Raw genomic sequence first — 17,655 nt, forward strand, 5'->3', positions numbered from 1 at the left:
GGTTTCAGCTTTGTTATGTTAGCTAAGAAGGGCTGAGAGAGATACTCAGTGTTGGGTGGGAGACTATGGTTCGCAGCATAAATTCTGGTCCTGACACTAAGTGGACAGCTAGGTCCCTTCTGTAACCTCTGTCTCTCTCTGTAAAACAGGAATGATAATTGTGCCTACTTCGTGAGGTTGCTGTGAAATTTAAATAAGTCAATGCATGTAGACTAAGTGAGATAGTGCCTAGCACACTGTAAATACTATGTAAGTGTTAGCTACTGTTTTTATCTGTAAAATGAGAAGTCCCTGTGGCTCCTCGGGACCTCTCAGCCCTCCTAAGCAGGAAAACGTAATAGTAACTCTGAGGTCGCTATTTTTTTTTCTATTTTCTATGCACCTGCCCCATCAAACTCTTCCCAGACCATATACCGATCAAGATAAGAGTTTGCACTAGTGCTTTAAAAGGGGAGCAGCAAAGGGGAGCAGCAAATGTGTCCTGTTTTGCATGGTCCTGGGAGAAAAGCCTCCCAGAGCCGGCAACTCCATCTAGTTATCCAACTTGAATGTAATCGGAGGCTTCCTGCTGCCTCAGTTCAATTGGTAACACCATCTCAGCACGGAAAGTGGTCTGTTCAGAAAGTGAGAGAATGGCAGGAGGAATTTCTGGGCTTGGGAAGGGGAGCGGGTCCCTAGGTCTTTCTGCTCAGCCCAGGCTCCGGCCCATTCAGTCTAGTGTCAGAAGCCTTCCACTAATTCAGTGACAGAACCAAGAAATCTGGGCTGCTGTTTCTGGATATCGTCACATAATAATAATCTCTTAATTTAACACAGTTAATCACATCCATTGAAACATAAGTGCCTTTTCGATATCCTTCATTCACGTGCGTGGCCCGTTTTTATGATGAGCCAGAAAGCGTTATCATGTTATCATCTAAGGCAAAACACTTGGCATTTAAGTCAGGCTGCCCTGTTTAAACTGTTGGTGGGGACGTTTCTCCTTTGTCATACCTGTATCTTCTGCAGCAAGCTACTTGGTTCATCTGTTGAATAGAAGAGGTGTCTTGAATTGACACAACACTTGAAAGGAATACAAAGTCCACAGCCCTATCCCAATAACTATTGAAAAACCTTATGAATGGGCAAAAGTGATCAATACAAGTTGGTTACCCGGAGCTGGGATCCACTGGATCCTGAAGAAATGGATCCCTCTGGTGAGGCCAAAGAGGGAACTTAATTCTGAGCTGAGCCTCCCTCTTGGCTGGAAATATCAGCCCCAGGTGCTTACATCTCACTGCCCCAATCTGCAGTCTGTGATTAGGGGCCCTAATGGCCATAATGCCTCCAATGTGGTGTTTAAACCAATAAGGCTTCAGAGAAGTTACGGTATGTTTAATAATGGCTTAATGACTACTTGTGAGATGCAAGGCTTCTGGTTCCTGTTTGGCCTTGATTTATAGCCCTACTCTGGCTGAGGACAGCCAAGAAACCCCCTCTAAGCCCCCAGCGGAAGAGGGAGGTGTTCACACCAGGCCTCTTGGATTCCTTTAAAAATTGAGGATTCAAATGAAATACAAATGATGTTTGACTCCTCATCCCTCTCACTGGTCTCTTGAGGCACTGAAAATAAAAATGGTGTGACCCAGACTTAGGGACTCCTTAATGCACAGAAGTGAGCAGGTTCCCTAGGGCCCTGGGGGTATTTCTTTCCCCATCTTAGGGAGAGTGGGGGTTGCTTCTCTTCTCAGAAATTCTAAGTTACTGTGCTAGTCCTATGCTTCCCTTTGGCTAGAGAGACCCAACTCTTAGAACATGATCCTAGCCTCACCTGCCTGCAAAACAGCAGGCCTGAGGCAGCAGGCCCTGAGGTCTGTGCTGCAGGCAGGCTCCCTTCGGGAGGTCCCCAGGCACGGCCAGGTCAGCTGGCCACCGAAAGGCATTCACTCCAGGCCTGTGGTTCAAATGTAAAACTACATATTTCTCCACCTGCTCCAAAGGCAGCCTCTGCTGCACTCTCTTCAGTCCTGAGCCACCCCTGTGAGTCTCCATATCTGCTCTGACCCTGTCTCTGCTTCTGGAACCCACCAGGAATATATAAAAAGACTCTGAGAATTGACTCAGTCCAACTTCTGAAGAGGCCGGTTCAAGGTCCCACAGCTAACTGCTCGCGATAGTGCCCAGCCCCCATTCCCAGATCAGAGCTGTTTATACACAACACTCCCAAAGACTCCTCTCCCGGAGAGAAAGGAGAGATCCCTACGGGAGGTGTTTTTGCTGGAGGCAACGTTTCCCAACTCCCAGCCAAGAACTAGGTAAAGTCCTAGTCCTTACCTGCCCCCAGCTGCTGTCAGGAGACTAGGCCTACAAGTTGTTTTTTGTTTGTTTGTTTTGTTTTGTTTTGTTTTGTGGCGGGGGAGGTGGGGGTGGAGGGAAGGACTCTACCCGGCCCAACTGCCTCACCCCTCTAGGAGCAAGAGCCTCTAGACTGGATATCAGGACCAAGGGTTCTGCTCTGAGCAAAGGACTCACCAAGTCGGGCAGACAAAAGGGTCTTCCCCTCTCCTCGAACTGCCTCGGAAATGCGGACTGGGGTGAATCAGGGGGCTCCCGGGCTCCGAGGGGTTAACCCGCGCGGGGCCGCACGTGACGTGGATGGTTCCAGCATTAAGTCAGAGGCGCGGCCCCCTCTCCTGTCCCCCGCCCCCCGCGTCGCACGCCGCTCCCGGGGGCTCTGCGCCCCCGCGCCCAGGTCCCTCCCCCTTGGCGGGTGCTCACAGGCCGCGCGGGCAGCGCGAGCCCGGGAGCCCCGGCGGCCTGTGCGCCCCGAGCCGGCATGGACCCCGAGCGCTGCGCGCCTTTCGGCGTGGGGCCGGAGTCCGGCCCCTACGCGGCCGCGGGGAACGAGCCTCCGGGCGCCCAGGGAACCCCCGCCGCCGCGCCTCACCTGCACCCCGCACCGCCCCGCGGCCCGCGGCTGACCCGCTTTCCGGCCTGCGGGCCCCTGGAGCCTTACCTCCCAGAGCCGGCCAAGCCGCCCGCCAAGTACCTGCAGGACCTCGGGCCCGCCCCGGCGCTCAACGGCGGCCACTTCTACGAGGGTCCCGAGGAAGGTAAAGCGCAGCCCGACCTGCTCCCCTTCCCTGCCCGGCCCGGCCCGGCCTCCCCGCTGCCCTCTCCCGCTCGCCTATCTCTTAACTCCGTGACCCTCTCACCTCGCGCCGGGCCGGGCGGGCCAAAGCCGCGCGGCGCGGGAAGCAGAGCCACGCTTGCCTTCGGCGGCGGGAACGGAAGGCGGGAGGTCGAGAGGGGGTGAAGCGGCGACAGCCCGGGGCCCAGGCGGAGCCTGGAAGCAGAACTCACGCTTGGCCGGAGTGGCGCTGGAGCTGCCCCCGCCCCAGAACCCCGGAGCGGGCCTAAGGCCCAGGAGTCACACTGAGTGAGCCCTTGGCCCCGATGCGGGGAGATAAACGCGGCTTTTTTGTGTCTGGCGTCTGATGCGGGCCCCGAGGCTGAGCCCCGACCTAAAATGTCCAAGCCGGGCTCCGCCGAGGGCTGAGGCCTCTGCTCCGCAGGCCCGGTTTCCGCCGGGAGGGCGCTGCCTGCGCGCTGGGCGCTCGGCAGCGTGGCCGTGGCTGGTCCCTCGGTGCCAGGACCATGCTCAGTACGGAATAACTGTGCACTTATTTCTCAGACTAACCTGGCCTCCCCGTCGTCGTGCACGGCGATGGCCACCCTCTCGCCGTCTTGGCTTCCTCTCCCTGGATCCTCACCGCTGGGCCTAAACCCTGGGCGCCTAGGACGCCTGCGCCGGTGGCCCGTGTGCTAAGGCCCGTTGGACCGCGCCGTCTCCCGAGATCGCGCCTGAACGCCCGGGGCTTGGCAGGCGGGTCCTCAGCCCCGCGGCGCCGCCCGCACGGGCGCTGACCGGGAGGGGTCTCGGCGCCCGAGCCCGCCGCATCTGCGCTGCCACATCCCGCAGCCTAGGCCCGGAGCCGGATCCTCCGCGATCGGCCCACCCCGCTGGCGCCTCGCGGGCCTCCACGGAGTGGCCAGGCAGCTCCGGCCTTCGCCCGGCCGGCGGCGGGAATGCGCGAGGGAGGGCAGGAGGTGTGCGGGGGTCAGCGGAGGAAACGAGCGAGGCCGCAGAGCTTCGTGTCTGTGCCCTTTGAAAGAGGCTCTCCTGATAGAAACCACAGTTGGGACTTAATGAGAAGCAGTTGGCCTGGCTCCTCTGATCCCAGCCAGAGGCGGCGGTCGCGCAGCGCCGACAGCACCGCCGGGGACAGGTACGCGGCCTGGCGGGGCGCGCGGCGTCGGGCGGGACCCACCCCGGCGGCCCGCGTTCCTGCTGCGCGCGCCGGACCCCGCGCGGACGGCGGGGCGCCCCGGCCCGCCCGGCGCTGAGCGCGCTGCGGGGAGCGCTGGGGCAGGACCAGCGGCGGGGGGAATCCGGCGACCGCGAGGGCGTCCGCAACGAAATGCGCGGAAAGAACACGAAAGCGTGTACGCGACGACCAAAAACAGGGAAAGGGAAATCGAACAAAGCAGCGGAGGAGAGGGAGCGAGAACGAGGGGTACCGGCGGGCGGCGAGCCGGGCAGAAGGGAAGCGAGTAAATGAAGAACGAACAAAGCAAAGGAAAAAAAGAGAAAAAGAAAAGCAAGCGGAGATCGGAGGAAGCGGGTAACTAGAGGAGGGGAAGGACGACGGGAGTGGGAGCGGATACAACGAAAGGACGGAGGGACAGCTCGAGAGAGCAGAGAAGGGCAAACCGAAGGCCAGTGGGAGCGGGAGGTGAACGAGTCAACTGAGCGGAGGGCAGGCCAAACGGACGGAGGGGAGACGCGGGCGCCCCGGGGAGACGCGGCGTGCGGGCGGGCGCGCGGCCGGCGGCCTGCGGCGGGGCGCACTGCGGCGGAGGGGCGGCCCGGGTCCCTGGCGGGACGCGGCGGGCAAAGAGGGAACCCGCATCCCCCCCCCCCCACCCCGCCGGCTTTTAAAATAGCGGGCTCGGAGCGTTTCCAGTTTAGACCAGTGAGCGCGCAGCTGCGCCCCATCTGCGGCGCGGTTTTGGCCGCGGCCGGGCACTTGCGCGCCCCGGAGCCTGGCGCGCCGCGCTCCTCTCGCGGCCTTGGCGGAGAGCGCGCAGCCCCGCTCTGGACCCCGCGGCGTCCAGGCGGTGCCAGGCGCCCTCGTGACCTCTGCGCGCCCGAGAAGTGCCCGGCCGGCCTTTCCTGATCTACCCGGGGCCACGCAGTCTGTCCCCTCGCTTGGCTCCCTGACCCCAGAATGCAGCCCCTGAGCCAGGTTAACCGTGAGGCTCTGGCTTCCCGCTGGACCGCGGACCGCGAGGAGAGTTCTAAGTCATCTTCCCGCGGCCGAAACCTCTAGACCAAGGCGGGGAAAGTGTAGGAAGAGCACCAGGGCCCTCTGGGTCCTACGCACAGCGCTCGTGTCCACGCCGGGGAGCCCAGGCCTCAGAGAGCTCTGCCGGTCGCTTGGGAAACGGCGCCGGCGCGGAGCAAGGCTGCGGCGAAAGCTCCAAGCGGGCCGGTTGGTCCCGCGGGCGCAGCGGACGCCACGGGTGCGGGCGATGGGGCTCCGGGTAGGCGGCTCGAGCGGTGCCGGGGAGGAGACGAGCGTGAGAGGTGGGTCAAGGACAGGGCTCCGTTGCCGCCCTGGCTCCTGTCTCCCAGGAAGGACAGACCGCTGCTATGATTGTGTAGGCCGTGGACCCCGCGGTGCTGGGCCCCAAGCCCCCAGTCTCCCACAGGAGCACTCCCCCTTAACCGCCCGGTGTCGCCCCGAGATGCAAGTGATCCCTAGACACTGCCCGCACACACCTTGACTGCTCTCGCTGGGCCTCACAGCGGTTCTTCCCTTACAAGCTTTGATTCAGACCGCTGGCTCACTTCCGGATCCGCTCTGCCTGGCCTGGGTCGCTGTGCTCGGTTTATCTCACCGCCCTCGCTCTTCTGGGCATCGCTCCTCAGGAGGCCGCTGAGTGTTCTCGGAGGTGTACCCCTATGCCCCCCACCCCCAAACAGGGAGAATGCCAGCTTCTCCTAGAGCCGTCTCAGCAGATGGGAAGGTTTCAGGGCAATGCCGGTGAGACGGGAGAAGTCCTCCAGACCCCTGAGGGCTGTAGAATGGGCGGGCATGGGGGTCCCGAGGCCAGCCTGCCGGGTGCTTATGGGGATAGCTTTTCTAAGAAGTCCCACTGTGTTCATCCCTGGCTCTGGCAGCTGGGTGGCTCAAAGGAAGGAAGGCAAGTATCAGAATCCCAGATCTGGTCACTTCCTCCGGGCAGATCCTACTGGGACAGACACTGAGGGGCCAAGAGGCAGAAGAGCAAGCCCCAGAGCTTTGGGGAGCCCTCCGCAGTGATGACAGTGCTCCCCTGGCCCTCATCCCTGAGGCACTCATGCTTTCCTCCCAGACACCAAGACCCCTCCTTCTCAGGCCTACTGTGCGTGGGGTGTCCCCTATAAATCTCCCAGTCTCCCTGACCACTTTTAATTATTTGGCTCGACTTCCATGAGTCCTCTTTCCTAAGTTTCTACCAAACGGAATTACCCCTAGAACAATAACGAAAATCAAAAAACAAAAAAAACAAACGTGTTGGGCGGGAATGGAAGCCAAGCGCCCGAGCATTTGCTCCCTTATGCACCACCTGAGTTGGGAAGGACACCTGGGGCCTGGGCAGAGGGCAGGCCCACCTGACTCCCGGGCCTCCAGGGTACACAGTGTGCTGCTTATTTCACTGCCTGGGTGGTCCTGGGACGTCCCTGACCACCTTCCAGCTGGGGGACACCTTGCCCAAATTGTCCTGTACACGCAGACTGGGAGTTATCAGATCTGGAACCCCAGAAGCCCATTTCTCTGACCCCATCCTCCCCCGAGGACAGCTGTGATTCTGACACCAAGTCCCAGGGAAGAAGCTGCCTCTTGATGCCAGCCCGCTGGGCCTCCTGGGGGCCAGCCCCACCCCCAGCTCCCAGGGAAGAAGCTGCCTCTTGATGCCAGCCCGCTGGGCCTCCTGGGGGCCAGCCCCACCCCCAGCGCCAGGGAAGGGGCTGTGCGAGTCAGTGGGGCGTCTTTGTGGCGTAGCTCCTGCCATCCCAGCAGACTGTTGCTGAAGGGACATTTCATGGCGACGGCTGCTGGGGGTCCTCGCCGGGGGGAGAGGGCGGGGCATTTGGGGTGACCTATTATTCACATGCCCTGGTGTCAGCAGGGCTCCACTAAGCTTCCTGAGTGAGGGTCAGCACTTCCGGGGGGCTGCTGAGAGCTGCTCCCAGTCTGCAGTCAGGTCCCCCCTGCTTGTCGGAAGCTCCTGAGGTGGGAGGGGACAGGCAACTGTGAGAATTATGGGCTGGGGGCCGAGCCTGCCTCCTGTCCCTCTATTGCTGGGGCTTAAGTTCTTGCCCAAACATCACAATTTGGGAGGAACGAGACAATCCCTCCGGAAGTGTCTTTGCCCCATCTTGCCCTTCTTACCCCAGGGCTGGGAGATTTGACATAGCCCTAAGATTTGGGGTCCAGAGAATGGACCTGTCAGCATCTGCGTCATGGGCATGAGGACATGGGAACCGAGGCCCCACAGAGTCAGGGACAAGGAGGCACTTCCTGGCAGGGGTGTGGAGATGTCACCCGCCCCATCCTCACCACCTCTCCCCTCCCACCCCTGCTGGGGCGCCAATCCTGGCACCTCCACACCCTGTGGGGTGCACCACCACAGAGCGCTTCCCCGAAATGAACCCCCTCTGGCCCCAGCAGATCCGCCCAGACCACAGACGACAAGGTTCCCCTGGGCCCCCTCCCCAGCTGGAGGCGCAGCAGGCAAGCCTCCTAATGCCAGGCTCCCGTGGAGGGTGGCTGCTGGCAGGAAGGAAAGAAAAAGGAAGGGGGAGGCGGGGACTGAGGCGTCAATTTTCTCCCCCCTCCCTCTATTCCACCCACAAAACCCCCTGGTTGGGTTTCCATCCTCCTTTTTGTGTTTCCATTGCAGCTGAGGAGAAGGCCTCCAAAGCTGCCAGCTTCCCCCAGCTGCCCTTGGACTGCCAAGGGGGCCCCAGAGACGGGCCCTCTAGCTTACAAGGCTCCCCAGGACCTTGCCTGGCCAGGCTGCGTGTCCCCCTGTCCCCGGGACTCCCTGATTCCATGGAGTTGGTCAAGAACAAGAGCAAGAAGCGCCGTAACCGCACGACCTTCAGCACATTCCAGCTGGAGGAGCTGGAGAAAGTCTTTCAGAAAACCCACTACCCCGACGTGTATGCCCGGGAGCAGCTGGCTCTGCGCACGGACCTGACCGAGGCCCGGGTACAGGTGAGGGCGCCCCGCGCGCAGGGCTCTCCAGCTGCCCGGACCACCCGGACCTCTGGCCGGGCCATGGAGGGGCTGGGAGAGGTGTGTGCGAGTGCCACACAGAGCCACCTTTCCCAGGTGCCTGTCTGTCCCCAACCCGCCCCTCCTTGGCTCGTCCTCCATTCCCAGCTCTGCTGCAGCCACAGGCTTGTGCATGGGTGCGGGGGGGGGGGGGGGGTGCGGATGGCCTCTGGGAGTCAAAAGTCCCGTGTGGGAGTCCAAGCTCTGCCACTTACCAGCTGACCAGGTGATTTGGGGCATGTCATTGAATCTCTCAGTCTCAGTTTCCCAATTCGGGAAGAGAGAATGATAGTGCTGCCTGCTTACGGAGAGGCTTTGTGGAGCACAAATCAGACAGCGTCTGGAAGCAGCGAGATGCCGAATGCACATGAGGGCTGCTCCTGAGCTGGTTGCTCAGAATGGGAGGGTCCCGCTGGGGGAGGGAGAGGGTCTCAGGCTCAGTGATATTCAAAGCCACCCTCAGCCAGCAAACTTCACGTCTGCCAACCTCCAGGCCTCGGCTTGGAGAGCCCTGGCTGGCCAGGAGCCCCTCCCCACCCAGCAAACCCTCCCCAGCAGAGATCATGCCCCAGGCTTCTGGGCGGGGCTGTGGCCAGCCTCATGAAGGGAATGGAGGGGTGCTGGGAACAGGAGAGAGAGAGAAGGATAGGAAAGTCCATGTCCGTGGGATGTTGGATGTTGAGAAGGAACCCGAAGGTGGCAAGCAGCGGGTGGGATGGGAAAGAAGGCTTCAGGAGGAGTTTGGCCCAAGGAGAAGGTGGCGGTCGCCCCTTGCTGTGACTGGCTGCACACGCACTTCCTGATGCCACTGAGCAGGAGGCTCTGGGTTGAGGAGACTGGCAGGGGCAGAGCTCATGCTGTCACACCCTGTGTAGGGCCTCTCCAGAGACTGCGAGGGCCCTGGGACAGGGCCAGCTTTGGTAAAATATGGGGACCAGCAGGCCGGTCTATAAGGAGGCCAGCTGCCATCTAGCAGAAAAGGCCCTGCCGCTGGATTCCACATAGGACTGGAGAGGCTTGGCTGTTCCCCTTCTCTGCTGGGTCCCCCTGCTCCCAGGCGGCATCCAAAACACATTTCTAGGACTGTCTCCAGGGTTCCCCAGGGCCCGCGGCCATCAAGGTGAGTTAGCCAGCTTCATGACAACCTGGTTACGTAAGCCACGGAAGTCCAACACATCAAGTCTCTAGAGGCCTCAGCGAGCCTCTGGATGGGATCTGACCGCTGTGCCTACGTTCTGGGAAGTGGCCCACACTCCCCTGCTGCTCTCCAAGGCCTTTTCAACCCTAGAATGGCACAGGGGGAGCCACAAGGACCCCAGACCTAGTTCAGAAGTTTCCCCGATGATTGAGGCTCTAGAGTAAGGATATTTTCTCTGACAGGAGCATGATGCCCACCCAAAGGCTCTGCCCTGTGGAGAGGAATAATAAGGCCACATGTGGGACGATGCAGAGGGGAGGTCCAGAGTGGGCATGGAGGCCTGCAGCGGGGACTCTAGGAGAATGGGTGGTGACAAGGAAGAATTCCCAGTAAAGCAGTCAGCCTCACTGCCTGGAGGGGAGGCGCTTTCCTGAGCTTGCCCCAGGTCTGCTGTGGGGTAGGGGTGTGACCATGGGAAGTGCGAGGGGCTGGGGTGGGGTCACTTTTAGACACACACACATACATGCACATACTTCTTCTGTCGTGGCTCCCAGCTAGATAGATCCCTGGAAAGCAAAGTGATAGTCTGCTTCGGTTTGGTTTTGATATTGCCAGGGTCTAGCCCAGAGCCTGACACGTAAATGCTTATTGAATGGTAGACGTGCAAGTGCATGCACTGGCACTCATAAATGCCAGAGTCCCGGGGCCTACACCCAAAGACAAAGACGTCACCGATATGTACGTGCTGTGCACAGCACACAATATGCCATCCCCAGCTGCCTGCAGCTCACAAATGAACAAGGGAGACAGACTCCAAAACAGTGGTCATAGGATGCGGTGAGTGTAACGAGAGATGCTGCGTTATCATGGAATCCGGTGGAGGGTGCCCGGTTCAGGCGTTTGGGGGTCCACAGGGGGTGGGTAGCACAGGCAGGGAAGACCTGGGCAAAGGCAGGGAGGAGCGAGGTAGCAGAGTGTTTCGAAGGTCGGCTGGGGTAGAGACAGCTAGGAAGAGCCGAGTGGCGTTGCCTGGCAGGAGATGAAGCTGTAGAGGGACAGGGCCCCTGGGCCTGGTCATAAAGATGGGCTCTGAGCTGGGGTTTCCAGGAAGCCCCTGGCGGTTTAAGCAGGACAGGGACCTGAACAGAAATATCTAAGATTCCTCAGATGCCATGAGGGGTAGCTTGGAAAAGGAGATGAGACAGGGAGCTAGAAACCTAACATATGCACTGGTCATCCAAAGAAGTACTGAGGGCCTCTGAGGTTGTGGGTCCCCATGACACCCTTACCAGACACAGCCAGGCTGGAGAACCAGAGAGTTCCTTAGCCTGAGGACTGTGTAGGGGGGGTGGCATATGGGACTAATAAGTCCACTCCGGGCTCAGGCCTCTCCTAGGCCCCATCACAGGCTTCCCTGGCCCTGGGAACGATGTGGATTTACAAGCTCCTGCAGCTGAAGACTCCAGATCCTCCAGCCTGGAGCCAGCTCCCCACGCAGCAGCACGCAGCTCCCCGGGCGGGCTCCACTCCTCAGGGCGGCTTGATCACACCCTCAAACTCCCTTCTGCCCCCAGGTCTGGTTCCAGAACCGCAGGGCCAAGTGGCGGAAGCGGGAGCGTTATGGGAAGATCCAGGAGGGGCGGAACCCCTTCACGTCCGCCTACGACATCTCTGTGCTGCCCCGAACAGACAGCCACCCCCAGGTGAGACCCCCACCGCCCCCCTGAGTCTGGGCGTGATCAAGTCCCGGGAGTCAATAGTTAGAGTGTGAGCTCTGGCCTGCAGGAGACCTGAAGCAGCCCTGGGTCCTGTGGGACGGTGGGCGGGTCACTTCTCTGCTTGGTGGTGCTCTTACCTGTCTCCTCAATGACGCAGGCAGATCAGCTGGCACAGAGGAATCACTGAGGAAAATCTCATTTTGAGAAGCAGCGGCAGAGGCGCCCGGGGATGCCATTACATGTACCGGGGGTGGGAGGGCGAAGAGAGAGCCTAGGTAGGGAGGACGCACCTGGGGCTGCTGATTCATGGGCCTGCTTTCTCTCTCTCTCTTTTCAGCTGCAGAACTCCCTGTGGCCCAGTCCGGGGTCCGGGAGCCCCACCAGCCCCTGCCTTGTGGCCCCAGAGGGCATCCCCTCCCCGTGCATGTCTCCATACTCCCATCCGCATGGGAACGTGGCTGGCTTCATGGGGGTTCCAGCCTCCCCCGGAGCCCACCCTGGCATCTACTCCATCCACAGCTTTTCCCCTGCCCTGGGGGGCCACAGCTTTGAGCCCTCTCCGGACGGCAACTATAAGTCTCCAAGCCTAGTCTCGCTCAGGGTGAAGCCCAAGGAGCCGCCCAGCCTGCTGAACTGGACCACGTGATCAGATGTGTGGACAGGCAGACTAAACTGCCACCTCTTTCCTGTTCCCAGCTGTTCCCACCCCACTCCAGCCTGAATACCAGAGAAGACATACCTCTGCTCCAAGCCCCAAACAGTTCCCAGGGGCCGGGGCAGAGCAGCTGGGATCCTCAGCCTCCTGCTGAGTCTTTTCTCTCAGAATAAGGCAGGGATGCTCAGGAGAAAGGGGGCTTCGAAACGGGTAGGACTCTTCCTACCACACACTGGGTCCCCTCACCCAAACAAACGCTGGGCTGGAGGAAGACACTGCCCTGCTTCCTTCGGACTTCGTCCAAGTTTCGCTGTTATCCCTTCGGCTGAAGTGGCTCCTCATCCACAGAACCCAGGGAAGTAGGAGGAAGACAACCCAGGGTGAACCAGGGGGAGCAACTTGTGACTTAAGGGAAATCGGTCTTATACAATGCGGGGCAGCCTCGCTTCCCCCTCCCACCACCAGGGGGCGTGCGCCCAGCATCGGCGCTGACCCGCCTGGAAGCTGGAGGTCCGTGTAAAAAGTGCCCAGGCTCCCCTGCTCATCATCCTTTACTTCTCCCCTGTGCCCCACCCAACGTGCTATGGAGTCTCTCCCACCTTCAATAGGGCAGAAATTTCACCAGAAACCACCAAATATTTGGATTTTCTTCCGTGGGATCAGGCCAGAGCTATGCTGTAGAAACGGTTTGCTCATTGGGCGCTGGTAAGAATAAACCAGATTTCCACAGACTCTGAGCCGGAGATCCCAATCCCTACTTTTGTAAAGATGCTTTTGTTAAAAAAACAAAACAAAACAAAACAAAAAACGCATGCTGCCCAGCATAATAAAGGTGGCAGTACTTCGTAGCTCTGGTGATTGCATACCCTCAGGGTTTGGCACTTGGTTGCTCTAGGGCCAGTCTGTGCCCAGGGTCTAGGCTGGGCCAGGCCCTCCAGAGGGGCCAGCAGGGAACTCGAAGGCTAGAGGAAGGTGGGCCTGCAGCAGAGCCCTCAAGCCTGACGCATGCCATGCTTCCTGTCACCCATCCAGGATCTCTCTGGCTTTGGTTGGCGTGGGAGGCAGGGAGGAGAGCCCAGCTCCAGGACTGCTGGGCTCATTTCGAAGGGAAAATTGGGAGATGGAAAGGGGAGTGATTAAGCTGAGATAAGCTTATGGCTGAACTGACAGTGGAAGCGGGGTGGTACGGCAGGCCAGGGATCCCACTGATGGCTCTGAGCTCCCCTGGGCTGGGACCCCAGAGCTGTGGGGGTGGAGCAGCTCCATTCTCCCAGACGCCCCAGGAGCATGTCTGAGCTGTGGGGCAGAGATGAAAGCCAGGACTCTGCTGCGGTTTCAGAGTATTATTACCCGTTCTATCCCTCATCCCCACTTGCTGCCTTATCTCCGCAGCCCCGGAAGGCAGCCCTGGCCCTCCCACCCTCCCAGCAGATACCATCACGTTGCCAGAGGAGCTCAGCCTCGGCTAGCAGCCCAGCCATCCCCACCCTGTGCCTCCTCTTCCGGGTGCAGAGAAAGCCAAGCACAGACAGACACCAGTGCTGGGTTTATTCCCAGAGGGGAACAAGTCCCCCAGCCAGATCGGATCTTCCCACCAAGAAAGTCAGTGTGACTAGGCTCAGGCATTCCCCTGGAGGAAACCAGTGTCCTCTTCATTCAGGTGGTTTCTTTCCTCTCAGTACTGATGTTGGCTCTGGGGTCCAGGTGAGCCCTATGTCTGTCAGGAAGGGAAGAGTCTGAGTGGGAGGGAGAGGCAGCCCCAGCCACCCCTGGTGAACAGAACCAGCTCCACCCAGCTGGTCAGTGATGAACTAGGGCACAAACCCATGTTTCTACGGCCACAGCTAAGACCACTGCACTGGAAGTTTCTTCACACAGGAGAAGCCAGCAAAATTTTGGACTTTCTGTCCCACAAAGTCAGAGAGATGCAGAGAAAGAGTAGTTTGTTCTGCAAATATTGAGTGAGCGCCCACTCTGTGCCAGGCATTGTGCTGGGTGCCAGAGAGAGTGCGATGGTCAACAAAAGCATGACTCCCTCTCTCACGGCTCGGAAACAGATGGAGAGAAGGACGAGGAAAAGGATCTGGGGAAGCAAAAGGAGCAGAAGTAGGGAAGAGGCAGACAAGAGAAGAAAAAGTTGGGCCAGAGATCACTGCAGCCAGAGTGGGAGATGGGCAGAGGCCAGGAGGGGCCCCCGTGGGGGAGGGGAGCCTGGTGGGGGAGGGCACAGGGAGGCCGGAGACCAGCTACTGGCTCCCATCCAGGGGCATCTGCCCACAGCTCATATTTTTCTGTCCAGTGACAGCTAAATGAAGGGAAAGCTAACTTTACAACTGACTGCTTCGCGCGTAATGAATATGAATGGGCACCCCGGAGCCTGTTCCCTGGGATTATCTGTGAGCTGACGGGTTCTCCCACTGACTGGGTCATCCCAGCCTGCCTGTCCCCTGGCTGGGACACAGGCGGCCCTTCCACCTGCTTCCCATTAGCCATCCTCCCATCCCCCACTCCTCCGTACCCTAGATGTCTCGGGGCTAAGACACAGCCTCCAAGTCTCCGGATGCCCCTGCCCCCAGGCTCACTGTGTTTTCCCAAGGCCAGGCTGGGACTCTGGTCACCCCTTCTGGAAAAGTGGCCCCGTCTAGAATCTCACCTTTAAGAGCTGCTAGGCTCAATCTCCTTTTGCTAAGGCTCTTCACTGCCACGGTGAGGCCCACCCAGAGAAGCCCTGCATCTTGGTCCTGGCGGGGGCACAGACGGCAGACCCAGTGTGAAGGGCCCAAGCCAGCAGGCCCTTCAGTCCAGGCTTCTAGTCTCGGTCCAGCAGTCCAGCATCGGGAAATGCTTCTCATTAGAGGCATTCGATCTTCCTTCTCCACCTCCCCCGATCATTTACACATCAACCTGAATTACAGCTCTGAAGTGCAGACCCTCTGCAGCCCCCAGACAGAAACCATGTTCAACATCACCAGGAACCGAGCACTTCCTGTATCAGGCAGAGAGAGGACATACCTCATCCCTGCCCCAGCCTCTGCCACTGGCCCATCCTGGCCATTTTCACCAGGCGGACAATGAGCACAAAGCGTCTGCTCTAGGAGCCCTTGTTCCCGATGCTGGGGCCCCTCCCTTCCTACTCACCAACTGCAGGCTCCCCTTACCCAGTCTCTTCTCCAGTAGGAGAGCACTAGCTGGGACCAGTGGGACCTGTGTGGGCCTCCAGATGCCTGTCTCTGTCCCTTCCACATTCATGCTCTTACTTGCTTTTATGGCTCTCTATCAACTACAAGCTCATCAAGAAAAGTGAGTGGCATTCCATTCACCTGGACACCGAAGGCACCTAGAATGGGACCTGGCCCAGAAGAGGCCTTCAGGGTATGATGGCGGGGTTGCTAGATGATGGTTGATCTCACCTACAAGCCTTTTGAGAGGCTTCCGTATTCAGTGCAGTGACCTAAAGATGAGCGATGTAAGAAGGCCCACAACAGGGTCCTTACAGGTCTCCGATTTTCAGGAGACACAGGCAATGGATGCAAATTCATAGGTTAGAGCTGGAAGGACCATTAGCGATACTAAGAAATGCTAATAAATACTAATACCAGTTATTTATTAGTTGTGTTGTTTCTTGTCAGCCAGTTATGTAGGTCCATTATCCATTATCTTATTCAGGCTTCCCAACCACCTTGCTCTTATTAAACCAATTTTTATAGGAGTCAACTGAGGCTTAGAGTTTGATGAGCTCAAGGTCCCTCCCTGAGTACATTTCACAACCCAGATTGAACGTCAAGGCTCTCTCACTCCCACACGGGGCTTTATAGTCAGCAGCCTGAGGCTAACACGCCAAGTGCCAAATGAACGGCACAGCTACTGCTTCTCTGAGTAGTCAGTTAAGAGGACAGACAGGAAGCCAGCCTCACAGAGATGGCAGAAGCTGCCATACCCAAGTCCCCTGGGACCTGGTAGAGACATTCAGGCTTGGGCAGAAAAGGGAAAAAAAGGTAGCAGCGACAGCCTCCAAGTTACCTCGAGGCAGGGAACACATTTGGGGCACACCAGAGACTAGGCCAAGGCCAAGCTTGGGTGGCCAGCTAGAGCCTAAAGCAGCTGACATTTGCCAAGAATCTTCTTGCCGGGGCCCATGCTTGAGCCAACACTAAGCACTGACGGGGGTGAAGAAATGAGCAGACGGGCTCTGGTGGTTAAGTGCTGGGGAATAACAATGATTAATCGAGAAAGGGTGTGGGGGAGGAATGCACGCACATTGCGAACAGAGACCTTGGTTTGCATCTGGGCTCTGGCTTTGGGCGAGTTCTTTACCCTTTCTGTGCCAGTTTCTCATCTACAAAATAAGCACTGTAATAACACTACCTTTGGGGTTATTATAAACAAGAAATAAATTGCTAAGAACAGTGGCTGGCACATGCTAAACACTCTACAACTGCCAGTTGCTGGCTACTGTGTGGAAAATGAGCTTTCTGGAAGCATCAATACTGGCCCCGTTGCCTGTTCGGCACCCAGTAAGTGGTAACTCTTTTGATTAACAAGGGACAGTTCCCATGCTGAGGATGATAAAGCCGCGAGGTAACCCACCTCTCAGTGGACTGAAGGAGCCCTGAGCCCTGAGCCTGGTTGGCAATTATCAACATTTTATGTAACTCAGCCTTCTACAATGAGCCTGCATGTGCCCTGCCCATCTCGTTACCCAGATGAGATAGAAAGCCACAGAGACTGGGTGGCCGTTAGCTCCAAAGGATATTTCTGTATAAAGACCCGGGTTCCAACGGCAAGCCTGCCACTGGCACACTGTGGCTGCCCCTGGGCCTAGGATGCGGAGATTCCCTGCCCGGGCTCTGCGACCCTTGGAGCTTTGAGAATCTACGTGCTTTTTTTTTTTTTGTTTTGGTTTTGCTTGCTGTTTTTGCACAGATTTATAGGTAGATATTTACAGACCTTTACAGACCAAGAGGAAAAATGGCACCTCTGGTTAAGGTTAAGCTTCGCAGAAGAGTTTGAGGAAATCAAAAAAGAAGAACAAAGCCTCAGGCAGGCAGGTTCGGTGACCAGGCTGCCTGATGGAGTAAGAATGTGAAAATCCATCTTTTACAAACTGAAACCCCAAGATACATACTTTCTATAGGTCCTGTCAAGAAACAACAGAGAATCCATCATGCACACAAGAACTGTGTCAAATTCCCTTGTCCTGTGCAAGTCATTTGGGGCAAAATGCCAATCAATCCCAGGGACTTCTTAACTCGTAGGCTGTATGGCTTACATAAGGAGTGCACTGCTGGCTGTCACCCCTGTTGCTCCTTGCCACACTGGCACATCAAGGCCTGTCCTGGCAGCCCAGCTTGGGGCCTGGACTGGGGCTCAGCAGGACCCAGGCCCGGCAGGTGCTCAGTGGAAAAATCAACATGGGGGAGATTTTCCCCTAGAATATGCTTCCTTTATAAGTCAAGACTGAGTCAGGAGGAGGAGGCAGATGTGTCCACGGATCTGAAGGCCAGGTGCAGGCTCCAGGAGGCCTCAAACTCACACCTACACGAGGTTTTCCTTGCTTCTCCCCGAGCCCTGGGGGCTCCTGGGCCTTCGGACACTCTTTTCCACTGAGACGCTAACTCCTAATGGTCTGCTTCCCCAGGCTTTGAACACAGAGGTTTCCTCTCAGTCCCAACCATCTGCCCAGTGAGGGCCCTGAGCGTGGCCCCTCTCTGACTCAGGTCGCCTTCCCTAGCACTGAAATTGCTTGGCCTGAGGCCAGCTCAGGAGGTGATCCAG

General features: G+C 58.3%; 1 protein-coding gene across 1 annotated transcript; it reads left to right on the top strand.

The window, feature by feature from the left end:
* The first annotated feature begins 2,733 nt into the window (after positions 1-2,733).
* Positions 2,734-12,384, top strand: ALX3 (ALX homeobox 3). Its single transcript, XM_016155555.2, has 4 exons — positions 2,734-3,092; positions 7,993-8,309; positions 11,082-11,210; positions 11,563-12,384. The coding sequence occupies exons 1-4, from the start codon at positions 2,816-2,818 to the stop codon at positions 11,869-11,871; spliced, it is 1,032 nt and encodes a 343-aa protein (XP_016011041.2). The 5' UTR covers positions 2,734-2,815; the 3' UTR covers positions 11,872-12,384.
* The last annotated feature ends 5,271 nt before the right edge of the window (positions 12,385-17,655 follow it).

Source organism: Rousettus aegyptiacus, unplaced genomic scaffold (assembly GCF_014176215.1).
Source record: "Rousettus aegyptiacus isolate mRouAeg1 unplaced genomic scaffold, mRouAeg1.p scaffold_m13_p_17, whole genome shotgun sequence".
Taxonomy (NCBI): domain Eukaryota; kingdom Metazoa; phylum Chordata; class Mammalia; order Chiroptera; family Pteropodidae; genus Rousettus; species Rousettus aegyptiacus.